Raw genomic sequence first — 21,527 nt, 5'->3', positions numbered from 1 at the left:
GTGGAATGGAGTATACTCTATTGTGGCGGCACGGATAGAAGCGGGGGCAATGTCAACTTGGCTTGTATTTACGGTGTGCATTGAATAAATAGCAACATTATCTCCCTATCCTCATCAGCCATACACCTAAACCAGGTATCCATTACACTACCCTCTCCGCCATCTCAACCTCATACTTACTCGCCACCTCATTCCCCTTGACCAGCTCCTGGAACCTCTCGATGCCAATGGTGGTGGTATGACACCACGGCTTCCTCTCCCCCTCATCCCTGATCACCCTACAAAAACAGCCCGTCCACCCCTCCCTCGGCCACTTCGCAACAACGTCATCCATCGTCCCACTATGCACCAACCCCGCAAACTTCCCCGTATTATCCAGCAACGTCGCAAACTGCACGACCGCGGTCAACGCCGTCAGCGTCTCGCCCTGTCCACCGTCCGCAGCACCATCATAAACATCCTGATGTCTGATTATCGCCTCGGCCACCGAATCCGCAAACACCTCGTCCGCACCTAGCACGAGCAGCGTCTCCCGCGCCTTTATCGCGCCCGAGAACTCAAACGACATCGCCGTGTCCGCCAGGGTCGTGCCGAGGTCGTGGAGGAGACTCAGCATGTAGTACACCTCGGCGGAGAAGGTGGCTTGCGGGAGGTGCTGCTCGCGGATGGCGAGGCCGAGGTGGTACACGCGCATGCTGTGGTTGAAGGTGGGCTTTGGGAGGTTGGAGGCCGCGAAGTCGGTTACTCCGCGCGCGAGGGCGGTCGACGGGATGGGAGGGAGATCGCTGACCAGGAGCGGCTTGGGCGGGTGAGGGGTCAGGATTATCTGCTCTAGGTTACGGGGAAGGGCGGGCAGGAAACCGGCTTCCGAGAGGGCGGGGGCGGACGGGAAAGGCATTACGAGCGGCGAGTCGTCGTTTGGATGGTTCCGCTTGGATGGGTTCGTTTGGATGTTCATGAATTGAGGGCACGGGTAGTTGGTTTTATATGAGCTCGACGAGCGACCACCGACGTCATGCGGACATCAAGTATACATTTCGTGCTACATTCCGCGGAGATGGACGGATTAGCCCGGGGATCACCAACTAGACACAATGAGCGGGAGTGCGTGTGTGTGGGGTAAATTCGGCTTCTAAGTTGGTGTTCTGTACATATGCATCCGGTATATACACTAATCTTCCCACTGCCTAGACTTGTAGCTGTTGGATTGTAAGCCTACTAATCGTGAGGGGGTTTTACGTGCATCGATTGCTCGACTACTTTACAAATAGACGACATATCCTCAGCGGCATACGGTCTTTATGATCCGTATAGCTATGGCTGTTCTACTGCAGTCGTGATATTAGTGGTGATTAGTGAACCTATTGCGATGTACCACTCGTCGTGTTCCTGGAGTCGAAGCTATGATTAAACAAAAAACAAAAAAGCTTTTGCAGAATAACCACATCTTTCGTAGCGACAATACACTTCACTGGGTCTCCATTATCATTTCCAACAGAATCGTGAGTAGTAGTAACGGCACGAGTGAGGAGTGATGAATGTCCGCCCTCAGTACCCATCCACCCATCCGGAGATGCCGGGAGGAGGGAGGAGGGGGGATGCAGAACTGCCGACTAGATATACTCAGGAGGTTTAGTGTCGTAGCGAAATTCTGATATTCATCCCCTCTCCTTGGCCTGCATACATACAGAACGAAACGCCGGCGGGATGCGACACCGCTTGTATGTACATACCAGGTAGGTACCAGAACGAATCCTCGGACGAATGGCCCTGATTCACGTGTGCCATCCAAGAATAGTAAACACCTACCTAGGTAGCTCACATGGCTACAGTTAAACTTGCGTATAGTAACTAGAGTAAATCATCCACCAGCGACCAGTTCCGTTTATATCGTATCGTCGGCAAGGCTTGGAAGGGGAGTGGTGATGCCGATTAATATAGTACAGTACATACCGCTGGCGTGCAATTGACATATCTTCTATTGGAGCTTTTCGCGATTTGCCGAGGCATTCGAGAAAGTCGTTGAGAAAGCTGGTTCCACGCTGGGCGAATGGGAGGAACTCGTCTAAGCCGATAAAGGTGTCATTCACAGTTAGAGGCCTTGGAGATTCCATCACTCGAACGCAAAAATGACATACCCGGGTATAGCCAGTCAATAGTTTATTGAATAGCATAGCAGACTCAACGGCCAGTCAAGATCTCATGACCAGCCTACTTCCAAACACATTTTGTTCAAGTCCTCCGAATAGCCCCGCCAGAAACCGATCGATAAAATACTCATCTTCGAACAAACAACGGTGAACCATCCCATCTACCACCGGCATGTGATTCTGATTCAACCCTGATCGGAGCACAACTTAAACGACGAGGTCCAACAAATCCCACTCATGATATAGGTACTCTGGGGTAACAAACTGAGGCTATGTACTATCAAGCAAACCGCAAAGAAAGCAATACACACATCCTCCTGATCTACAGCACCTCAAACTCAAAGTAACAGTAGGCACTGTAGTCCAGATGCAGCCCACTGACACCCGCCGCAACCTCGCCAACATCATCCTTGATGTTCCCCTTCTTATCCCTTCCGAATGCATTTCCGCCGAGGTAACCAAACTCCGAGTCGAGCTTGCTCTTGCACTTCTTCGCCTCCTTGTCGCCGGGGGTGCGGATGACGGCGCTCACAAACTCCAGTGGCAGACCATATCGCAGCACGCTCTCCACAAACACGCCGAGGGCCTTAACGTGGATCCACGCGGCGAACAAATCCGAGTACCCCGTGCGCGCCAACCGAATGATCTCATTGAACAGCTGCCGTTCCTGCTTCTCTAAATCCCTCGCCTCCGCCGCATCCCGCTCCACCGCATCGTCGCTCCACGTGAAGTCCCTGGGCGTAAATTTCGCCGCACGCGCCTTCTGCGCGAACTCTGCCGCGTGTTTCTTGAACAGGGTGACGTTGTACAGTAGGTATTCTCCTTCCTCATGTAGTAGCTGCGAGGAGCGGGGCACCACCATTGGCGTGAACTGCTCGTAAGAGTGTAGCCAGTCTTTTTGTAGGTTCTTGGGGACCACGACCAGGAGCGTCTCGAGGTACTCGCTGTTCGATACGAAGTCGGATTTGCGTAGGAGCGGGGCAAGGGAGCGGGTAGTCAGGTTGCCAGTCGTCTTTCGCTGCACGTTGATAAGGGACGATTTGATGTTTTGGTAGGAGCCGTAGGCGGATTTGATGTCTGCGTCAAGCGCGACGACTTCCTGTTGCTTTTTGTTAGCTACGAGGATGGGAGGGGAGGTGGGGAAGCCATACTCGTTGCAGTGCTGCGAGCGTCTCGCCGATGCTCTTGTCTGCTCGGTATTTCACCTTGTTCCACTGAAAGTTCTCGAGGTACTTCTCCACCGGTTCTATCACCACATCAGCTCTACCACTCCTCTCCCCTGAGGTGGCTTAGCACATCGGGGACACGCACTCTCGCCAACAAGCTTATGTCCATTCTCTTGGCCAGGGACGATATTGCGTAAAACATCGACAACCTTATTTACTGCACCCTCGACGTTCGCGTCGAGCTTTGCGAGCTCATCCGCTTGCATGACGAGTGCGTCGAGCGTGCCGATCTTGAATTCGGGAATGGGGAATGACGAGACGCTCCCTGCGTCCGACGGGATCACGCCGCGGATTTTGGCGAGCGCTTCTGATGAATCATGACTGCGCGAGATCGAGGTGGGAAGGGCAACAAGGAGGTAGCGCGAGCCGGACATTGTAAGGTTGGGCGTTGAAGGAAGGGCGGAAGGCGGGCTGTTGGTCGCGGGGAAGCTATGATACCTTACAGGGACAGGTAGGAAGTGACGTTGTTAGCGCGGTTCTGCGGATTAGTCAGGGAATCATCACCGAGCATCACAACGGAACCGTGAAGCAGAGGATATAATACAGCTGTCTTTCTTCTCGACTCAGACACATATTAGAGTAGTGTAGAGATGTGAGACAGAATCTATAGCAACAATATGAAGAGGCCACATCCATATACTACAATCAGATCCCAACTTTTAACAAAACAAAAAAATAGCACACAACTGATTACACCTAATCCGAGAGCATGTCCGCGTAATCCTCCATGCTGGCAAACGTAGGCAGCGACTTGAGCTTCTTCTTCCTCTTCTTCTTCTTGTCTTTCTCGGTCTCGGCCTCCTCCTCGACGGGTGCCGATATCAATTGGATACCACCGTCGTCCTCGTCGTCGCTGCCAGTATCCAGCATCTTCTGTCTCTTGGCAGTAGCTCTTGCGAGCTGTGCCTCAAAGTCAATGGCCGCATCACCAGTGACCTCCACCTCCTCCTCATCATCCTCACCGTCGTCGCTACCCCACTCGTCATCGTCATCCCCAAGGTCAAGATCCTCATCGTTACCCATCTCGACATCATCATCGTCATCACTGATTTCCAGATCATCGTCATCATCAAAGTCGACATCTTCCTCCTCGCCCGAGCCCTCAAGATCACGACGACTGTCAACGAGTGCCTTCCAGATCTCTCCCTCGGCTTCACTATCACTGCCGTCGTCGTCGTCATCTTCATCCCTCTTCCTCTTCTTCTCATTCTTCTCACCAGGTCTAGTGATGTTGAAGTAGTGGTGGAAGAATACCTCCTCAGGCTTAACCTCCTCCACCTTCTTCTTCCAGAACGCCTCGCTGTTGACGGGTACCTGGGCCCTACCGTCACGCGTAGAAATAACCATACCCAAGCTCTTCCCGCCAGCAAGAGGTTGCATGATGGATGTTCCACGAGTGGAGGCGGACGTAGTCTTCGGGTTGCGGTACACGAAGCGGTCCAAGAAGTGAGTGAGTGTGTGCATCCCAAGATCCGGTTTGCTGGGCATTGGCTTCTTCTCAAGGAGACACTCTGCGAACAGGGCGACGGTGGGGTGGAAGTGGTTCAAGAATGGAAGGAGCTCCCAGAGACAACTGCGGTCTGCAGAGGCGTGAAGGGGATCTCGCTTACGGCCGTCGTACATGGGTCCCACTACCGGTGTGGCCGGCTTGGGGATGGGAGCTGCCGGGGTGTTCTCGTCTTCTTCCGGAACATCGCGGAAGACCTCCTCTTCGTCATCCTCGTTAGGTTCGGGATCGGTGATGAGGGTGCGGATGCTGGGCATATTGATTTCCAGCTCGCTCAGAAGGTACAAGATACCGCAAATGAAGGATGGTGCGTGGAGCGTGGCAACCTGAAGAATGCGCTTCACGAAAGCCTTGACACGCTTGACTGATGTGTCCGACTTTAGTGCTCGGAAGAGAAGGTTGAGATAGAGCGCCTGCTTGGAGGAGGTGATGAGACGCTGATCGAGAAGAGATTCGTAAAGAGTCCTATAGAACCGGTCGGACACAGCCTACAAAAGAATTAGCATCCACGATAAATCTCATTGACAGCTGATTCTCACCTGTTTCGCATTGGAAACCTGGAAGATTAGGATCAGAGCCTGGACACTAGTGTTGAAGTTCCCCTGGTGAGTGATCCGGAACAGTGTATCCATATGCTTGTCGAAAACCTCATCGTCCACTTTGGAGAAAGGGAATGCACGATTCACACCCGTCAACACCGCAGATACCAGCTTGGCGTTGGATTCCTCCTCGATCTGAGACTGCTCTTCCTCCTTCTGCGCACGGAGGCGAGCCTTCTTGTTCAGCTTCTTGTCGTCCTTCTCTTGCTTCTTCTCGTCTACAAACTTAAAGTGCGATCCTTTACCGGTCGCATTCGCACCTGTCAGGATCGGTTGAGAGTTTTCTTTGTGAAGCAGCGAGGTGAAGACACCGAAGTAGATGTCGAGGAGCTTGTTGGCCACATCATGGTCCAGAGAAGACAGAACTGTCTGGTTCAAGGTGATGATCGAGTAGTACTTGGCGTTGGTGTGGTTGCCAGGCTTAAACACCACCTCCGACTCAATCGCCTTGATAATGATGCTCTTCATCGCCGGATGTGCGTTGGTTAGCTGGAGGAGCAGGTACGAGACCTTAGAGGCCACTTTCTTATCCGAGTCACCCTGCACGCATGTCAGTGTATCGTTTCGCATGATTATGAACCAAGTCATAACTTACCAACTTGTTCACTAGAACTCTCAGCAAATTAGCCTCCTGCTCCGGCTTTTCCTTCAACAATGTGTAGACGTATCCCACGGCATGGGTTCTCGCGTACACAAGCTGATCCGTGCACAACTGCTCCAAACACTTCAGGACCTCAAAGTAGAAGTTCTTGAGCCAGTCCTCATACGCCCAGACAAGCAAGTGGATATCGGTTATCCCTTTACCACCCAACATTGGCTGCTTCGCAAAGAACTTCAACTTGCGGTTGGGAGGAAGACACACGCCCTGGGCAAACAAATCTTTGATGGCCCCGAGCGCCTGGATCGACTGAGATCTCGACTTCTTCTGGGCCAATCCGAGAAGGCTCTCCAGCGTTTTGGTAGTGTGGAGAGGCGACTCCTGACAGATCAAAGTGAGGGCGGAAATCTTATCGGTAAGAGTACCGCCCTGCATGATCTGACTCAAAAACTGCCGATCCGAGGACTTGACGAGCTCCGTCTTGCTGTAGACATCGTTTTCGGTCTGGAGGAGGGTCTTGGCGCGCTCGTGAAGAGGTCTAATCTCGCGGGGCATAAGAGGCTGCACAGGTGCGGTGAGGGGAGGAAGCGGTTCTGCGTGCCAGTCAGGACGTTTGGGGAAAACCTATGACATATTAGCAAGCCAGAGACAGTATGATCGTGAACGATGACCTACAAGTTTCGAGTTTCTAGTTATTGGGACAGGAGCAGCGGCTGGCGCTGGATCCACTTCTTCCATCTCCACATCGCCGTCTGCGTCTTCCGTAGCCTCGTCCTGCTCCTCCTCCTCTTCCTCCTCTTCCTCGTCCTCGACTTCTCCCCCGTCTTCCTCAGAACCTGCCTCCTCGTCCCACTCATCGTCGTCGACCTCTGACACCTCCTCCTCTTCCACATCCGACATTTTCGCACTGGCCAAACCGATCTCTTTCATGAACGCTTCAATGTCGGTTAACTTAACATCCCTCGGTTTGCCGACCTCCTTAATCACCAGACCCTCCTCTTCCTCATCGTCCGAAGCAATGCCATCTACCAGAGCAAGATCCTCAGCGGTTCCGCCAAGCTCGATGATTTCCTTCAGCAGCGCCTCCTTGTCAATAGAGGTAGATCCAGCCTTCTTCGGGAATGGGTCATTGTCCATGGACGGTTTGCTGCTGGTAGATCCAACCTTCTTTGGGGGTGGGTCATTGTCCACGGACGGCTTGCTGCTGGTAGAAGAACGGGGCTTGGTGCGCTGGGGCTGCCACTGCGGTGCCGGTTGTGGCTCTCTCTTCTGCTGCTTGGCCGGTCTCGAGGAATTCTCGGGCCTCGGTTCTCGCTGCTGCGGCTTCTGGGAGTCCTTGAACCTGTCGCTCTGAGGGGGTTGTGGGTCCCTCTTGCCCGCCTTTACGTCGCCGCTCTTCTTGTCCTTGGGCACAGTCGTAGATGCGGGCAGCGGCTTCCCCGACGATTTGTCGCTCGGCTTCTTGTCATCGGCGGCCTTCTCCTTGTCCTTCCCCTTCTTGCGATCCTTCTTTCCCGCCTTCCCTCCACCGCTCTTGGCCTTCTCGAAGTCACGCTGAATGCGCTCCGTAAGTTTGCTTAATGCATCCGCCGAGAAGACCGGCGCTGCCGCTGCCGCTGCCGTATCGTTGCTCGTGGTGGCTCCATCGGACTTTTTAGAGTCCTTCTTTGCCATTCCGCGGATTCGATCGATCGTCTTTGCTGCTGAGGTGGTCGTGATGGAAAGAGGAAGTGCGAATTCGTGGTGTTTCCTCCCCCACTGCTGTTGCCCGCCTGCTTCGAGAGCGCGTCTTCGCTTTCGGTTTTTTTCTTCAAGCGCGTGCAGGGATCAACAGCGGCTTGCGTATTTGTGGGACTGGCGCAAATAATGTTTGGCCGCGCTCAACCGAGAAGCACCGCAAAACTACAGAATCTGAAAAAGTTTCCTGATTTTTGTTCTGCCGATAGAAGAATCGAATAACTCTTATCATCAAGCTGAGAAAAGTGGTCACGAGTGACACCGTGTGCAGTCCGCTCGGTCTTGGCTCGAGCATGGATGAGTGATAGCCGCCCTCATCGCCGCAGGTCCGCCCCCCCCCGCACTCCAACATGACACTAACACTACTACTCCTACGGCGGCCCACATCCAGTCTCCTTCGGACCTCACCATGCCTTTACCGATGCTTGAACGTAGGCAATCGTGTCGCTGTTCCATCGCCCTCGCTCTAACACAGACAGGTTGATCACCGCAACCGGCTGTCCAACTTCTTCGTGCCAAGCGGCGGCATTGCCCAATCCAAAGATGGCCCAGAAGACACCCACGCTCTTCTCGTACGGACGGGTTTCCTACGGCAGGCTTATTCGGGGATCTTCCATTATCTTCCGCTGGGCTTCCGCGTCCACGAGAAACTGGAGCGGTTGATCGACAAGCACATGCGCAGCATCGGGGCCTCCAAGCTCGCACTGTCATCTGTATCCACCGAAAAGTTATGGGAGAAGACAGGGCGGTTGGCTGGTGGTGGGGCCGAATTGATGCGTTTCAAGGACCGCAAGGGGACGCGGTACCTTCTTGCGCCTACGCATGAGGAGGAAATCACCGCGTTGGTCGGGAGCATCGTCGGAAGTTACAAGCAATTGCCATTGCGAGTTTACCAGATTGGACGGAAGTACCGAGACGAACGTCGGCCACGTGCAGGATTGTTGCGGGGAAAGGAGTTCACCATGAAGGATCTTTACACTTTTGACACGACAGAGGCGGCGGCGCTGGAGACCTACGCTGATGTCCAGGTTGCGTACCGTGCGCTATTTGACGAAATAGGACTGCCGTATTTGGTGGCAGAGGCGGACTCGGGAAACATGGGCGGCAAATTGTCGCACGAATACCTATACCCTTCACCAACAGGCGAGGACACGATCCTTTCGTGCACGTCATGCAACTACACCGCCAATTCGGAAGTCGCCATCCCTCGCCCTTCCCCACCTAGCCAGCTTCAGCCCTCTTCGTCCGAGATTGGCCTGCACCACTCCATCACTGTGGATCGTATGACACTCATTAATACCTACTTCCTGCGCAACTCCAAGAATGCTCATGGCACAACCGAGCCCAACGAGGTCAACCTGCATCGTATCAGGGACTTAGTTCCTGACCTCGATCCGAGTGTATCTCACCCGCTTGACCTGTTTTACGACAGCTTCACACCTTACCCTGCGCCTGCCGAAGATCAGAAGCACAGCCAAATCATCAACCTGTTCGACAGCGCGCTCCCGTATCCACTCGCCGAGTCCTCGTTTTCAAACCACACCGACCACAGGAGCCACTCCAGCTTCATCGCTGACAAGCGCATTCCCACCACCTCCATATCAACCCACCCCGCAACCGGCACCCGTTTAACGCTGATGAAATCCCGTATCGATGATAGCTGCCCACGCTGTGAGGAAGGACACCTTAAGACCACCACCGCCATCGAGCTAGGCCACACCTTCCACCTCGGCACGCGGTACACAGTCCCGCTCAATGCTATGGTCAGCACCGTCGAGCAAACCCGGGTGCCCATGCAACAGGGCTGCCATGGCCTCGGCGTATCCCGCATGATCGCCGCCATTGCCGAGGGCCACCGCGACAGTAAGGGACTTGGCTGGCCCGCAGTCGTAGCACCGTTCGAGGTGTGCATCATCACGCACTTCTCCGAGGCCCGTGAGGACGTCGAAATGATCTACGATAGCCTTACCAGCGGCAACACCAGAGATGTAGTGGTTGATGACCGCGAGCGTGAACTAGTTTGGAAGATGAAAGATGCGGATTTGGTCGGGTATCCGGTGTTTTTGGTTCTTGGCCGCGCGTGGAAGAAGGATGGGCTCATTGAGGTGCAGAGTCGTCGCGCGGGTGTCAAGTCGCTTAACGTTAAGCCTGAGGACTTGAGGAAAGTCGTGGACGAGTTGTTGAAGACTTTGTAGGCAGTATAGCTTGTACGTTAGGATGGCTTCGGTAATCTGCAATTCGGCTCCGAATTCAGTGGTAGTCAGTCAAGTGATTGGTTCTAATACCGTACCTGACCAGAGTCACCAGGCGATAGCAACATAAAAATAACAACCCGATTAAATAATGTAAATTCGCATGTGATTGTATAGACCTGTGCCGACACAACAATAGCAAAAAGTGGGGTGCGATTGATGCGGAAGGTCTCCAGTAGTACTGATCGGATTTAAATCTAGCAGTCTCAGAAAATACAGATTTACTCTAGCATTTGTTTCCCCTACAGTCTCAATTCTACGGTATCGACAAATTAGATCCACGCAGTGTTGTAAAGATACGTTTACTAAAAAGCCAGAAGGACAATATACCGCACTTCTTTCGAATGCAAAATACTACGCACTGTCCAGAATACCAAAGAACTACCAGAGAACTACTTAATTCGCAGAATACCGGTGGTGTAGAGAAAACGTCATGCCAATCACATATTTCCTGGACTGTAGTAAAACTATCAGGACAAGAGTCCTACGGAAGAAATGCCGTGCTGAGCAGAACGCTCCGGTCACTGAATCCGGTATGCATATGTCAGGAACCCTCTAGGTTCAAGAATACGTACTGTGAGTAGGACGTGCTGTACGCAAACAAACATTTACTGCATTCTTGTAGGGCAGGAAGTGCCGTAGGCCTACGGAATAAACTGGAGAGGAAACCATACGGATTGTGCTGAATATAGTAGAGCTACCGAGTCCCTCATGAATTGAGAGGTATCAGGCAGTGCCTACACTACGTAAATTTCAGCGAGAGGATGATATGTCAGCGAGAGGTGCAGCTGTCTGTGAGAGGTGGAGCTATCAGCGAGAGAAAGAGGTGATAGAGAAGCTGTTGGCGAGAGAAGGAGCTGTCGGCGAAAGGCAGTGTGTGAACTTCTCTAGACCCCACCACCGGGTTGGATGGGTGTTGGTAAAGGAGCCGTCTGCAAATCCGTTGTGCTAGGTAGTAGGTACTGCATCTACCAAACCCCGTGATACTTCAAAAGATCGCATTGTATGATACGGACCCTAAAGTACTGGTAAGCACCGATTTCTGCAAGCCCGGAAGTCTTTCAGTAGTGATACCGCAGCCATCTGGTCGAAGATCACGTCAGTGTTCTCCATAATCCGGCCCAGACTGCAGTCCGGACGGGATAAAAGTAGTCCGTCCCGTCCGCCAATTTGCTGGACGGGATTGGACTGCAGTCGACTTCAGTCCGGTAGTGAAGAAAGTGCCACTTTTTTCAGCACTTACGGTGACTTAGCCCACCAAATATGACAGTATTTCCCACTATCGTGTGTTCAATTTCGTCCAGTACCAGCAATTATGCGCCACAATCTTCGATCATTACCGACAAAGCTGCGCCACAATCGTCGTCCAGTACCAGCAACGCCACGGGGTCATCTTCAGCCGATGCGCATACTACACTCATACTTCCCTCAGCCACTACAACCACCGATAATACGCATGGAGCTTTTTCTCTTGTAATTCATGTCGCCTTCTGATTTTTTGCTGGTCTTGGCAGTCGACTGCAGTCCGTCCCGTCCGACAGATGTAGTCCAGTCCCGTCCATGGGTCCGGACGGACTGGACTGGATTATGTAGAACACTGGATCACGTACTAAGCTACCGAAGTTGACCAAATATGCAGTCTTGTATAGGACGAGCCTGCAACTACACGCTTGACATACCTAGTTACGCAGCGCATTGCAACACTGTAGAACTCTCGTTGTCTATAGATGACGTATTACTTTTTCGATACGTGATGCGAGAAAGACGATACGGCTCCTGAGCCCTGTCTTTATGGGAATCCGTGTTCTTTAGACTTTTCTAAAAGTAGGCATATGTATTGAACAAAAATCTGGTAGTTCTTCGGTATTCAAATGACTATGATATTCTTCCCGTATCAATCGTACCCCAATTTTTGCTACTGTCCCTACACAATCACTCCGAGTCCCAAGGGCAATAGGGGATCTAACGCCTATATGTTTTACAAAGAAAAGTAACCACTCGTTTTTTACTCCAGTGTTTCATCACTCTGTCATGACTGCGTCCGGACATGACAGTTACAACTTCCTATCCTCCCTTCCCAACGGCCGTCGAAGACGGCTGGTCCAAGGGGGCCCCTCATCCCTCATCACACGTAAAATAAAAGAACGTAGGGAAAGAACAAAGGAGATGCGCACATATTCTACCCCTAATCATCCGCTGCAGACGAACCGCTTGTCTCTTCCACCTCACCATACTCACTGGGTACGATCCTGCTAACATTCATCCTTCTCCGAAAATCGAGCGCAGACTACTAGGAGTGTGCGCTTTGCTAGATTTCGCCGCCGTTGAGTCTGATCGCATATTCTTCCATGGTCAGTACGCGTAGCACTTGCTCATGCGCGATCCAATCAATGCGTACGCCTAGACCTACTTCCAATCAGTAATGCCTCGTTTCAGATAGGCCAGAGAATTACTGCTGAACTCATATGGGAGCCGCTCTGAGCCGCACTCGTTCCAGACCACCTGCTTCGTCTCTTCGTCAATCAATGCGTTAACCCGAGTTGAGCTTGAGGGAAAATCCGGAGACTTACGAGTGAGATATGGTGATACTATAGCCAGCACCCACCTCACACCGCTGCACAACCTCAGCCCTCGACAGCAAAGAATCACGCCGACCCATAGGCTTTTTCACGGTATTGAAGAAAGCATTCCCCTATTACGCAGACGCATCTAGGTATCCAGTTTTTTTCACGGTTAGGGCACGCTGGCATGGCCCAGTGCGGTTTTCACTTCACTGACTATCACCCAGCGGTAGCCACATCGCGCCGCTGGACGAGAGATGGGTTGGACAGTGAGACAGTGGGATGGGAAACGGTATGTGTACATTCCTATAATCTAGATAGTAGTTAGGCCGCACGCAATGGACGATTAAATAGAAAAAGAGGCCCCGCTTTCCCCCAGTTGATGACTAAACACAAAAAAAAAAAAAAGCTCCGGCAGTGTTCGACATAGTCCGGTCCGGACTGCAATCTGGACTAGACGAACTGCCAAAATCTGGTCCAGTCCTGCCCCTTGGACAGACTGCGTAAAAGTAGTCCGTCCAGTCCATGGATTTCGTGGACTGGGTGCGGGCTGCAGTCGACTACAGTCCGTCCTGCTCTCGATTTTATTTGGACTACCTAGTCCGTCCGAACACCGCTCCCGGATGGACTGCCAAGATACAGTCCAGTCCAATCCCAGGAGCAGGACGGACGGACTGGACTATGTCGAACACTGTCTAACGAATGGTCAGGATGCCACTAGATTATTCGTTAACGGCCCTTTATGAATAGCCTTGTGTACTCGAATAACCTCGTAAGCTGGAGATATATAGGCTGATAGGTAAACAGATCATGGCTTACTTTAGGAGGCGTGAGTATTCCTATACGGCGGATACCGATTAGGCCGAAGTGAGCTTGTGTGTACGCTCGGAATCTAAGTTGACACGGGGAATTACTGAAATTCTCACCAGAGAAGAGCCACGACGAAGGGAAGCTCAAGAAAGCATCGTCGGATCTAGGTGTGTCATATTTGGCCAGTAACCCCGAATCACATAACATAGCATCGCACGAAAGGGAACTCCCCAAACCCACATTGCAAGTTTGATCGCTATAGTGGGATTTCAGTTCCTACGTTGAAGAGCAGTGTGTATATAGGGGCCCGTAGTACCGCTGAATCATCCATCGTTATAGCGTCTTACCTGCTGTGTGGGGGGACTTGGGTTCCTCGCCGTACGTTTTGCTTCCACCCTTCGCTCGATGATGGAGATCATCATAGGGATTCGCGCCTCCACAGCTGGCAGCACAAAGAGCGGAGGGTTGAGCAGGGAGGTTTGACTCGCGGGGAGGGCTGGGCGGAGAGCAATAGGGAACCGGTATCGAGCAGGCGGCCAGCGATCTGTGACTGCTACATGGAAACGGATATGTAATCTGCCATGATCTAATAAGGTTGAATGCAGTGATGATTAAACAGAAAAAAACAGCCGGCAGCGCAATGCGTGTCACGTGATCCCACCTCCGACTACCGAGTGATTAGCAGTGCTCCATCCGTGATGCCAAAAACAAAAACCGTCACCACCCCGGCGGGTGGCTTGGAAACCCCAAGAGCTGAATAAGAAGGTCTTTCACCTGGGTTGAACCCGAAACTTTCCCTTAACTCCCCTCGCCGATTGCGTGGTCTAAACCACTAGACCACACTGGGTTTTTTCCGTGCTGGAAACATGAATTCGATGCTTATAAAGTGGTGGGTGCCCCAGCGATACACAATAATAACGACGAAGTGACGACACCGCCAGATCGGAGCCTCTGGATGATTCTTCCATCGCACGATGCGGTATCGCCTGCTTTGAGCGCTCCGAGGCACTGGCCTTGATGCCTCCGACAGGAGATGTGTGCGCATGACCACTCTTCCAGGGCCGGCCTGAGTCCGTAAAATCCCGTGCCAACGGCCGATGCTTCTTGCAAGAACGGAGGAGAGTCGTTCGCAGGAGAGCAAATGTCTGCCTACACCCAGTAGACAGCAAGTACCGTAGCCAACCTTGCAGCCCGTAATGAACGCATACCGTCATCCTCACAACTATCCACTCGGCATCATGCCTTTCGGGTTTCCCCACAATAGGTGCGACGCGAACTATACGGAGACCTTCAGGAGCAGGTTAGTTTCTCGACCTAGCGATAGACGATTGTGGGGTCTGTTGGAGCTCAGAAGTCAGCGATTTTGGCCAACCAAGTCATGTTTCATCCTCTGGGTTCTGAGAACACGCTCTTAAGACATATGGAAGATACGATAGGTAAGTAATCTAAATATTGGGGCTCGAGTCGACAGCCTACGAGCTGACTTGGCTCATGCTGACGTAGGTAGGCCAGTGTACACTCATCACTATCCAAGAATACGACTCGGATTCGGAATCCAACCGTAGGGACCCCAGCCCTGTCTATGAGAATTCCAAAGCAATCCAGCCAATAAATAAGATGCTGAAGAGTATCTCTCGTGGGCGGTGCTTTAGGGCTTATCGGTTGGTTGTACTAATTGCGTGTATGTTTCGCCGGGAAATTTCATAGAGACGGCACGGAGCTCTGGATGCCAATCGAGGCCGAGGTGCTGCCATAGACTAGATAGTAGGTACATTCAGTTGGTTGTTGGTGTACATGGAGATGATCTGCGTTATACTTGGTAGCGAAGTCTACAGCCATCAAACCACTCAATCACCTCCATGGTGTCTAGCGTAGGGGAGCTATTTCCTAGGCTAGGCCTCCGTTGATCAACCGGAGTCGGAAACTCCAGAGCCCTCATTGCCTACGAGCCCTATGAAAGCAAGCTCTCCAGCCTGTCAGATTATACTAGCTTCGGCAGGTGAGTTCGCAATCTCCCAACACTCGACGGGAGGCCAGTGAAGTGGGAATCGGTGGATTCGAAGCACGAAACTCAGCCACTCGATTTCACGTCCTCACTGGCAATTGCATCGGCGCAAACCAAAGGCGGGGACTACTCTGCCGGATGTAGTTGGTAGAGTTTGACGGAGGATGATGCGGGCTTCCGACTTAAAAACCTGGGGCGGGGGCGGGGGGGACTGGAGTTCCGAGAGCCGGCCTCCGCCCCCCGCCCTCGCCCCCGCCCGGAGGCGGCGAATGGAGAACGCCTCAAGAAGATGGATCGGTAGAGTCGCAGTTCGGATTCGATTTCTCCCATCCTACTCCCGGTGGGGGGAGGGCGGTGCTCCCCATCGCAATGAGTTTCTTGATTCCACCAGTCGGTGACAGGCGGACAGCCGTTGACTTGCTGTCCCCTAGGTAGCTGGCTGCCTGGTGGTAAGCTAGCCAACCAGCCAGCCAACGTCGTCACCAGGGACTGGCGCTGAGGTCTCGAATGGGCACACCGGTGGGGTGCGGGGTTGAGGAATGGCCTGACTCTGGGCTCTGGGACGTATGTACGCCAGCGAGCTATGAATGGCTGGCCATCGTATTGGCCATCGTGTTGTCCTTCTCGTCGCGCGCGAGTTAACTAGAGTAACGGAGATGACTCGTCTTGCGTGTCAAATACATACCTACATGCCTGCCTGACATACATATCTACAGACGTCCATTGTAGCGTTAGGGCACCCCCATCACCATGACTGCTGCCGTAGCGAGCTCACGTTCAGTTGGAACGACAGCGAAAAATACCTCGCTGGCCATAAGGTAATGTATCGGCCGTACCTACGGCGCATTCACGATAAAGTGCATTGACGATAGAGTACATACCTTGGGCAGGTAGGAACACAACTACGCATCTACCAGTGACAGATCACCCATCCTTAACCGGGCTCTTAATTGTGGGGAATTGGGATCGAAAGTCAAACGGTCATCTTTCAATTCTTTCATTCTCGACCGCAGACACATACCCGTGAGCCGGAATATTAATTCGAGTTGTGCTGCCCCGCAATTCTCCGGCACACGATTCGACGACGGCCATAGCTGGCCTCATCATAGTGTGATGCAAGTCATGGTGTCGCGCATTGGCGGATCTACTAGAGTAGAGTACCGTATACGACAGATACCTACATGCGCCACCACCACGACAACGACCACCACCACCATCCCCACCATCCCCGCCTCCACCACCACCTGAACACTGGTCTGCTGGCACTACATACCGTCTTACTCAACTGCCGCCACACCATCCAACTCTAATTCCTTCTCGAAGACCTCAAGGAACTTCCAGAGGCTTCCTCCAGCTGTATTCCGCAAGAAAAAAGCAACTGTGCATCGCGAGGTGAGCATATAGCAGCAGAATATCTACCTATCTACAGCTCGCTGATTCCTGCTGGTGAGACCGCTCCGATGACCGCGCACATAGGTACCTTAGGTACATGTTTCTAACAGTAGAGAAGGACATATCTCCGGTCAAATGGATGCTTGTTTATCGGCCCGCTCAATCACTCTCCTAGACGACTCACCGACCGATAGACAGACAGAAACGCATTCGATCGGGCAATTGGAATGAAGGATTTGTCGGCCGTTAACTGGGCTCTGACTGACACTTGACTGGCGGACTCGACCGTCCCCCCGCCTTTGCATGCGGGACAGCTCTCGACCCGCCTGTTCGACCAATGGATACGTATCAATCTCCGGTAGAAGTAACTCCAGCACGACCGCCAGCCTCTTCCACCCCCCCCCATCACGAATCGATCGCACCGATAAATATTTGCGAATCACATCCGCAGGTCGTGTCTCGCCCCCAGACGTCATGTCATCGCTCTAACTCCAGAGCACCTGCTCCACCCTACCTAGTATCTCACCCATTTTTTCTTTCTTTTTTTTGTTGGTTAATCACCTAGCATCTTACCCCTCCTTCAATGCAGGCGGCTATACTCTAGATGTATGCGAGTGATCGTAAATGAACGGACTACCACCCGCCGGCCGCGGCCGGCCCGCAGAGTGAGTATTTTTTCTTCTCCATCTTCCCCTCACTTCAAAATTCCCTCCCCCTCCCCGCCGGTGCCCCTCCCCGCCGATGCCCCTCCCCGCCCCCTCCCTCCACCATGGAGGATTTTTTCCCCCTCCGTTTCCCATAATGTTGATTTCACATTGCGCGCGCGAGCGGAGTAAGATGTCACCTTGCAGTGCAGCCAGCTAACTAACCCGCGTGCGCAGTCCGGATATAACCATGCAACAGGGAAGGCAAGTCAGTGGCCAGAGCGCTGGCTATTTTTCTTTTCGCATTCCAGATTCCGGGCCATATGTATGTAGGCATGGAGAAAAGCAACCGGAATGAGTGTGTTTGCACGTGAGTCAAGAACATCTTGCTCGAAGGAAACAAGCACCCCAGCCCTCCGTCTCCCTCATACTCCACTTCGTCATGTGAAACCACCAACGGCTCGACTACCGTCCGACATTCAGCCTGAGTGTAGTCGGTGGGGGCTGGCTTGTTTGTGTATTGTGGGGCCTGGGATCCCCCGTCTCTTGCGCCGAGGCCGCGCTTACAGCTTACTCTCCCCTCGCTTGCGTGCTTGGGAGTTACTACGAAGAGTAGCTACAGCCTGTGAGGCGAACCAACCGTCCGTCGTTTCGATGTGAGGTTCGCCTGCGAATATTGCCTGAATGCTCGCCTCCGTGGCTCGCTCGGTGGAATCCTTCGAGAAACCACGAGCGAGCGCTCGGTACAATCGTGTCCACCCGGCCAGGAAGCCAGCCCTATTTGCCTACGGCGCTCTACTACACCGTACCTATGTTACATGTATGTACAGGCTGTAGGAATAACGGGCGGGAGCAATTTCGCATGGAATCTGTGTAGGCATTCGAGCTCTCAAGCGGCCCGGCCGGATGTTTCACGGCCGACGGCCGACGGGAGGAGATCGCTGAACCTATTTGTTGTCGGAGACGTCGGTGAGACATACCGATGCGGACGTAGGCTCGAAACAAAATGGCTGCCGCCTCCTCCGCCTCCTCTCCGATCTGTCCCCGGCCTGTGGCGCGCCCACCGGAACACTGCCATGATTCATCATCACCGATCGTCTGGCTGGCTGGCTGGCTCGCGGGCTGTGATTGCAAGTTGCAACTGATGTTGCAGCGCACAGAGCTCATTCCGAGGCGGCAGGGCTGCGGTGAGGATTTGTGTGTACAAACAACACAGCCAACATGGCCAACACCCGTCCCTCCCCGTCTATCTGCGCAGTCATGGACGGCAATCGTGAGTGACCTCCATCTGTATGTATGTAGAGCAAATCTCCTGCCCCCTTCCCCACAGACCGCGACGGGCCGAGGATCCCTTCACACACGCGTACGCGTAGAGACCACTCGAAACAGGCTGATATGTTCCATACCTCCCCTGTTGCGCCGCGCTTACTATGGAGTACATAGGTACATACCAGTATTTATGTACTCCAGCGTCGTGTGCACGCTTTCCCTTCCCAGCAATTCTAGGTAGTCAGGCAGGCAGGCAGTGGTAGGTAGAATCTTCATGTGCCGCGAAAGAAATTTCGCCTCACCTCCCAGGCATGTATGTAGGTGTGTACATAGAGTATTGTACAGCAACCGGGCTGCGAGGGATGTTTCAACTTTCACGGCGGACGGGAGCATTCTCCACACATGTATGTACCTGGCAGTCTACTCATACCTACCGTACCTCCACAATCCGCCGAGAAGAAAATGAAGAAAAACCAGACCCACCCACCCACCCACCCACCTACCGGACAGGACAGGACAGGATAGCATTAAAAGCCGCCACATATACCATATCGTAAGCCCAATTCCAAGCCCAATTCCAAGCCCAAGTTCATGCACAGTACACGAGCAGGAACCCTCCCAAGCTCCCGCCCCCATTCGCGCTTAAGAATTCATTCTAGAAGCCCTCAGCATCAGCATCGGCAAGCATGAGCGTGAAGCTTGAGTCTGAGCGCATTCCGGCCGCGCCGCCGCCCCCACAGCTTCGGGTAGCTCTCCGACTTCGACTCTACTCTAGGTACTCCACTCCAGTAGATAACTATGGTAACTATGGTAACTAGGAGTTTCCGCCACATTGCATATGTGTTATGTATTATGTGTTATGTATCTACCGTACCCACTCACACACCCGTCCATTCACCTTGAGCCATCCCGAGGGGGGCGAGGCGGCGAGGGCGACGGTGAGGGCGAGGGCAAAGGAGTGAAGGGAGGTTTTTGCATAGAGATACCGTGAATAGATAGTTGCACGGCGTACATACCAGGTAGTAGGTAGCTATTACTCCCGCGCCAGGGGGCGGCGCGGGGATGGGAGGGGAGGGGACAATGTACCGACTTCTAATTGTACCGACGTGTAATTGTAATGAAATCACGAATGTACCGACTGTACTCTACCGCGTTGCCTTGCCGCGGGAGTCCAGGAGTCCGGGAGTCCACTCTAGGAGTCAGGGAGGGAGATGTGGAGTCAGCGATCAGATGTGGAGTTTCACTTCGGACGGGCGGACGGACGGACGGACGGACAAACAACGGTGCGGTACGGTACGGGTGATACAGGTGATACGGTAACATACGGAGGATACGATATGGTACGGTAGTCTACGCAACGGTACGGCACTGGCACTGGGCTGGCACTGGCACTGGCACTGGGCTGGCACTGGCACTGGCACTGGGCTGGCACTGGCACTGGCACTGGCACTGCATTGTGCTGACTTGACTTGACTTGACTTGACTTGACTTGACGGGCATTGTGCAATTTCACGATTGATACTCACACCAACCAACCTATCTTGAGTGAGCCAACCTGTTATGATACCTTGAGCTGAACCAACCAAACCCCGTTGGCAGCTGCCAGACAGACTTGTTGCAACTTGCAAATCGTTGCAATCGTTGCAATCGTATGTAGAGTAGCAACAATCGCAGTTGTTGGAAAGGGCAGGAATGGAACAGGCCAGACACTCACTCACTTACACTCACTGACACTCACCTACACTCACACACGCTCACACACATCAAAGTATGCACACAAACTGTTGAAAGAAAGAAAGAAAGAAAGAAAAGAAAAGAAAAGAAAAGAAAAGAAAAGAAAAGAAAGAAAGCAAGAGATCAAACAGCCGTCACATGTTACAACAGCCGTCACAACAGCCTCACAATCACAATGACAATCAATCACAATGACAATCGCAAATCGCAAATCGCAAATCGTAAAATCGCAAATGTGTCCGTTGGATGGATAGATGGACGGTGGGTGAGAGCTAAGGTACCAGCCGGTGCATGCAGTGCAGTGTGCAGTCGGTTTTTTTTTCTTCGCTTCCCCTCACACATACTCCAGACTCCAGAGTCTGAAGAAGAAGAAGGGTCCACACTCAAAACGGTTCTAGAAAGTGAAAAAAGTAAAAAAGTAAGAAAAAAGTAAGCAAGTTGCTCGCGCGATCGATGGGGAGAAATCTCAAAGCAGAGTTCGTCACAGTTTTGCAAACAGATGGAAAAAGATGTGTGTGTGTGTGTGTGTGGAATAATCATATTTCCCTTTCTTTGCTATCCTAAACCTCTCCCTGCGCCCGCCCCCCCTCCCCCCCCACTACCCCGTATCCTCCTCCACCAATTGCCTTCATCCCGCCGAGTCCATCTGTTTCCAAAATGCAGTGGGTTCTCCTCGCCCCCCTTCCCCCCAGATAATACACAATAATAGGTTGTAGTACAAGTAATGACAATGAAGAAAACGTAGAAACCAAAGTAACACCCGCTAGAATTGGAAGCAAGGAAAAGAAAGAAGAAAAAAAACAAACTCCAAAGTAAAAGATGCCCCCAAACCAATCCGAGACCGTGCCATATGCAGACAAGACATAAGAAAATCGTAGACAAAGGAAAATCGTGGTCGTCAGTGATACCCATGGACAAATGAAAGTCAAAAATACAGTCGCTACCCCCCAAAACTCCTCGCTGAAGAATAAGACAAATGGAAGAAGACGGAAAAGAAAGAACAAAAAGAAATAGAAGAAAAGGAACAAATGAGAAGATCCTGT

General features: G+C 52.5%; 4 protein-coding genes across 4 annotated transcripts; 1 reads left to right on the top strand and 3 right to left on the bottom strand.

The window, feature by feature from the left end:
• Positions 1-46: 46 nt before the first annotated feature.
• Positions 47-975, bottom strand: BZA05DRAFT_389157 (uncharacterized protein). The gene has a single exon (XM_051482738.1). The coding sequence runs from the start codon at positions 956-958 to the stop codon at positions 143-145; it is 816 nt and encodes a 271-aa protein (XP_051341840.1). The 5' UTR covers positions 959-975; the 3' UTR covers positions 47-142.
• Positions 976-2,137: 1,162 nt separating this feature from the next.
• On the bottom strand, positions 2,138-3,800 carry BZA05DRAFT_389154 (uncharacterized protein). Its single transcript, XM_051482737.1, has 3 exons — positions 3,462-3,800; positions 3,302-3,396; positions 2,138-3,249 (listed from the first exon to the last, which is right to left on the bottom strand). Exons 1-3 carry the CDS (start codon positions 3,748-3,750, stop codon positions 2,473-2,475), a joined length of 1,161 nt encoding a protein of 386 aa, XP_051341839.1. The 5' UTR covers positions 3,751-3,800; the 3' UTR covers positions 2,138-2,472.
• A 121-nt stretch (positions 3,801-3,921) lies between these two features.
• Positions 3,922-7,888, bottom strand: BZA05DRAFT_471650 (CBF/Mak21 family-domain-containing protein). Its single transcript, XM_051487977.1, has 4 exons — positions 6,756-7,888; positions 6,078-6,704; positions 5,423-6,022; positions 3,922-5,371 (listed from the first exon to the last, which is right to left on the bottom strand). Exons 1-4 carry the CDS (start codon positions 7,752-7,754, stop codon positions 4,073-4,075), a joined length of 3,525 nt encoding a protein of 1,174 aa, XP_051341838.1. The 5' UTR covers positions 7,755-7,888; the 3' UTR covers positions 3,922-4,072.
• A 104-nt stretch (positions 7,889-7,992) lies between these two features.
• BZA05DRAFT_389151 (prolyl-tRNA synthetase) lies at positions 7,993-10,161 on the top strand. The gene is made up of 2 exons (XM_051482736.1): positions 7,993-8,248; positions 8,297-10,161. The coding sequence occupies exons 1-2, from the start codon at positions 8,168-8,170 to the stop codon at positions 10,010-10,012; spliced, it is 1,797 nt and encodes a 598-aa protein (XP_051341837.1). The 5' UTR covers positions 7,993-8,167; the 3' UTR covers positions 10,013-10,161.
• The last annotated feature ends 11,366 nt before the right edge of the window (positions 10,162-21,527 follow it).

Source organism: Tricharina praecox, assembly GCF_024521635.1.
Source record: "Tricharina praecox strain CBS 144465 chromosome Unknown BZA05scaffold_5, whole genome shotgun sequence".
Classification (NCBI taxonomy): domain Eukaryota; kingdom Fungi; phylum Ascomycota; class Pezizomycetes; order Pezizales; family Pyronemataceae; genus Tricharina; species Tricharina praecox.
This window is presented reverse-complemented; position numbering and strand designations above follow the sequence as displayed.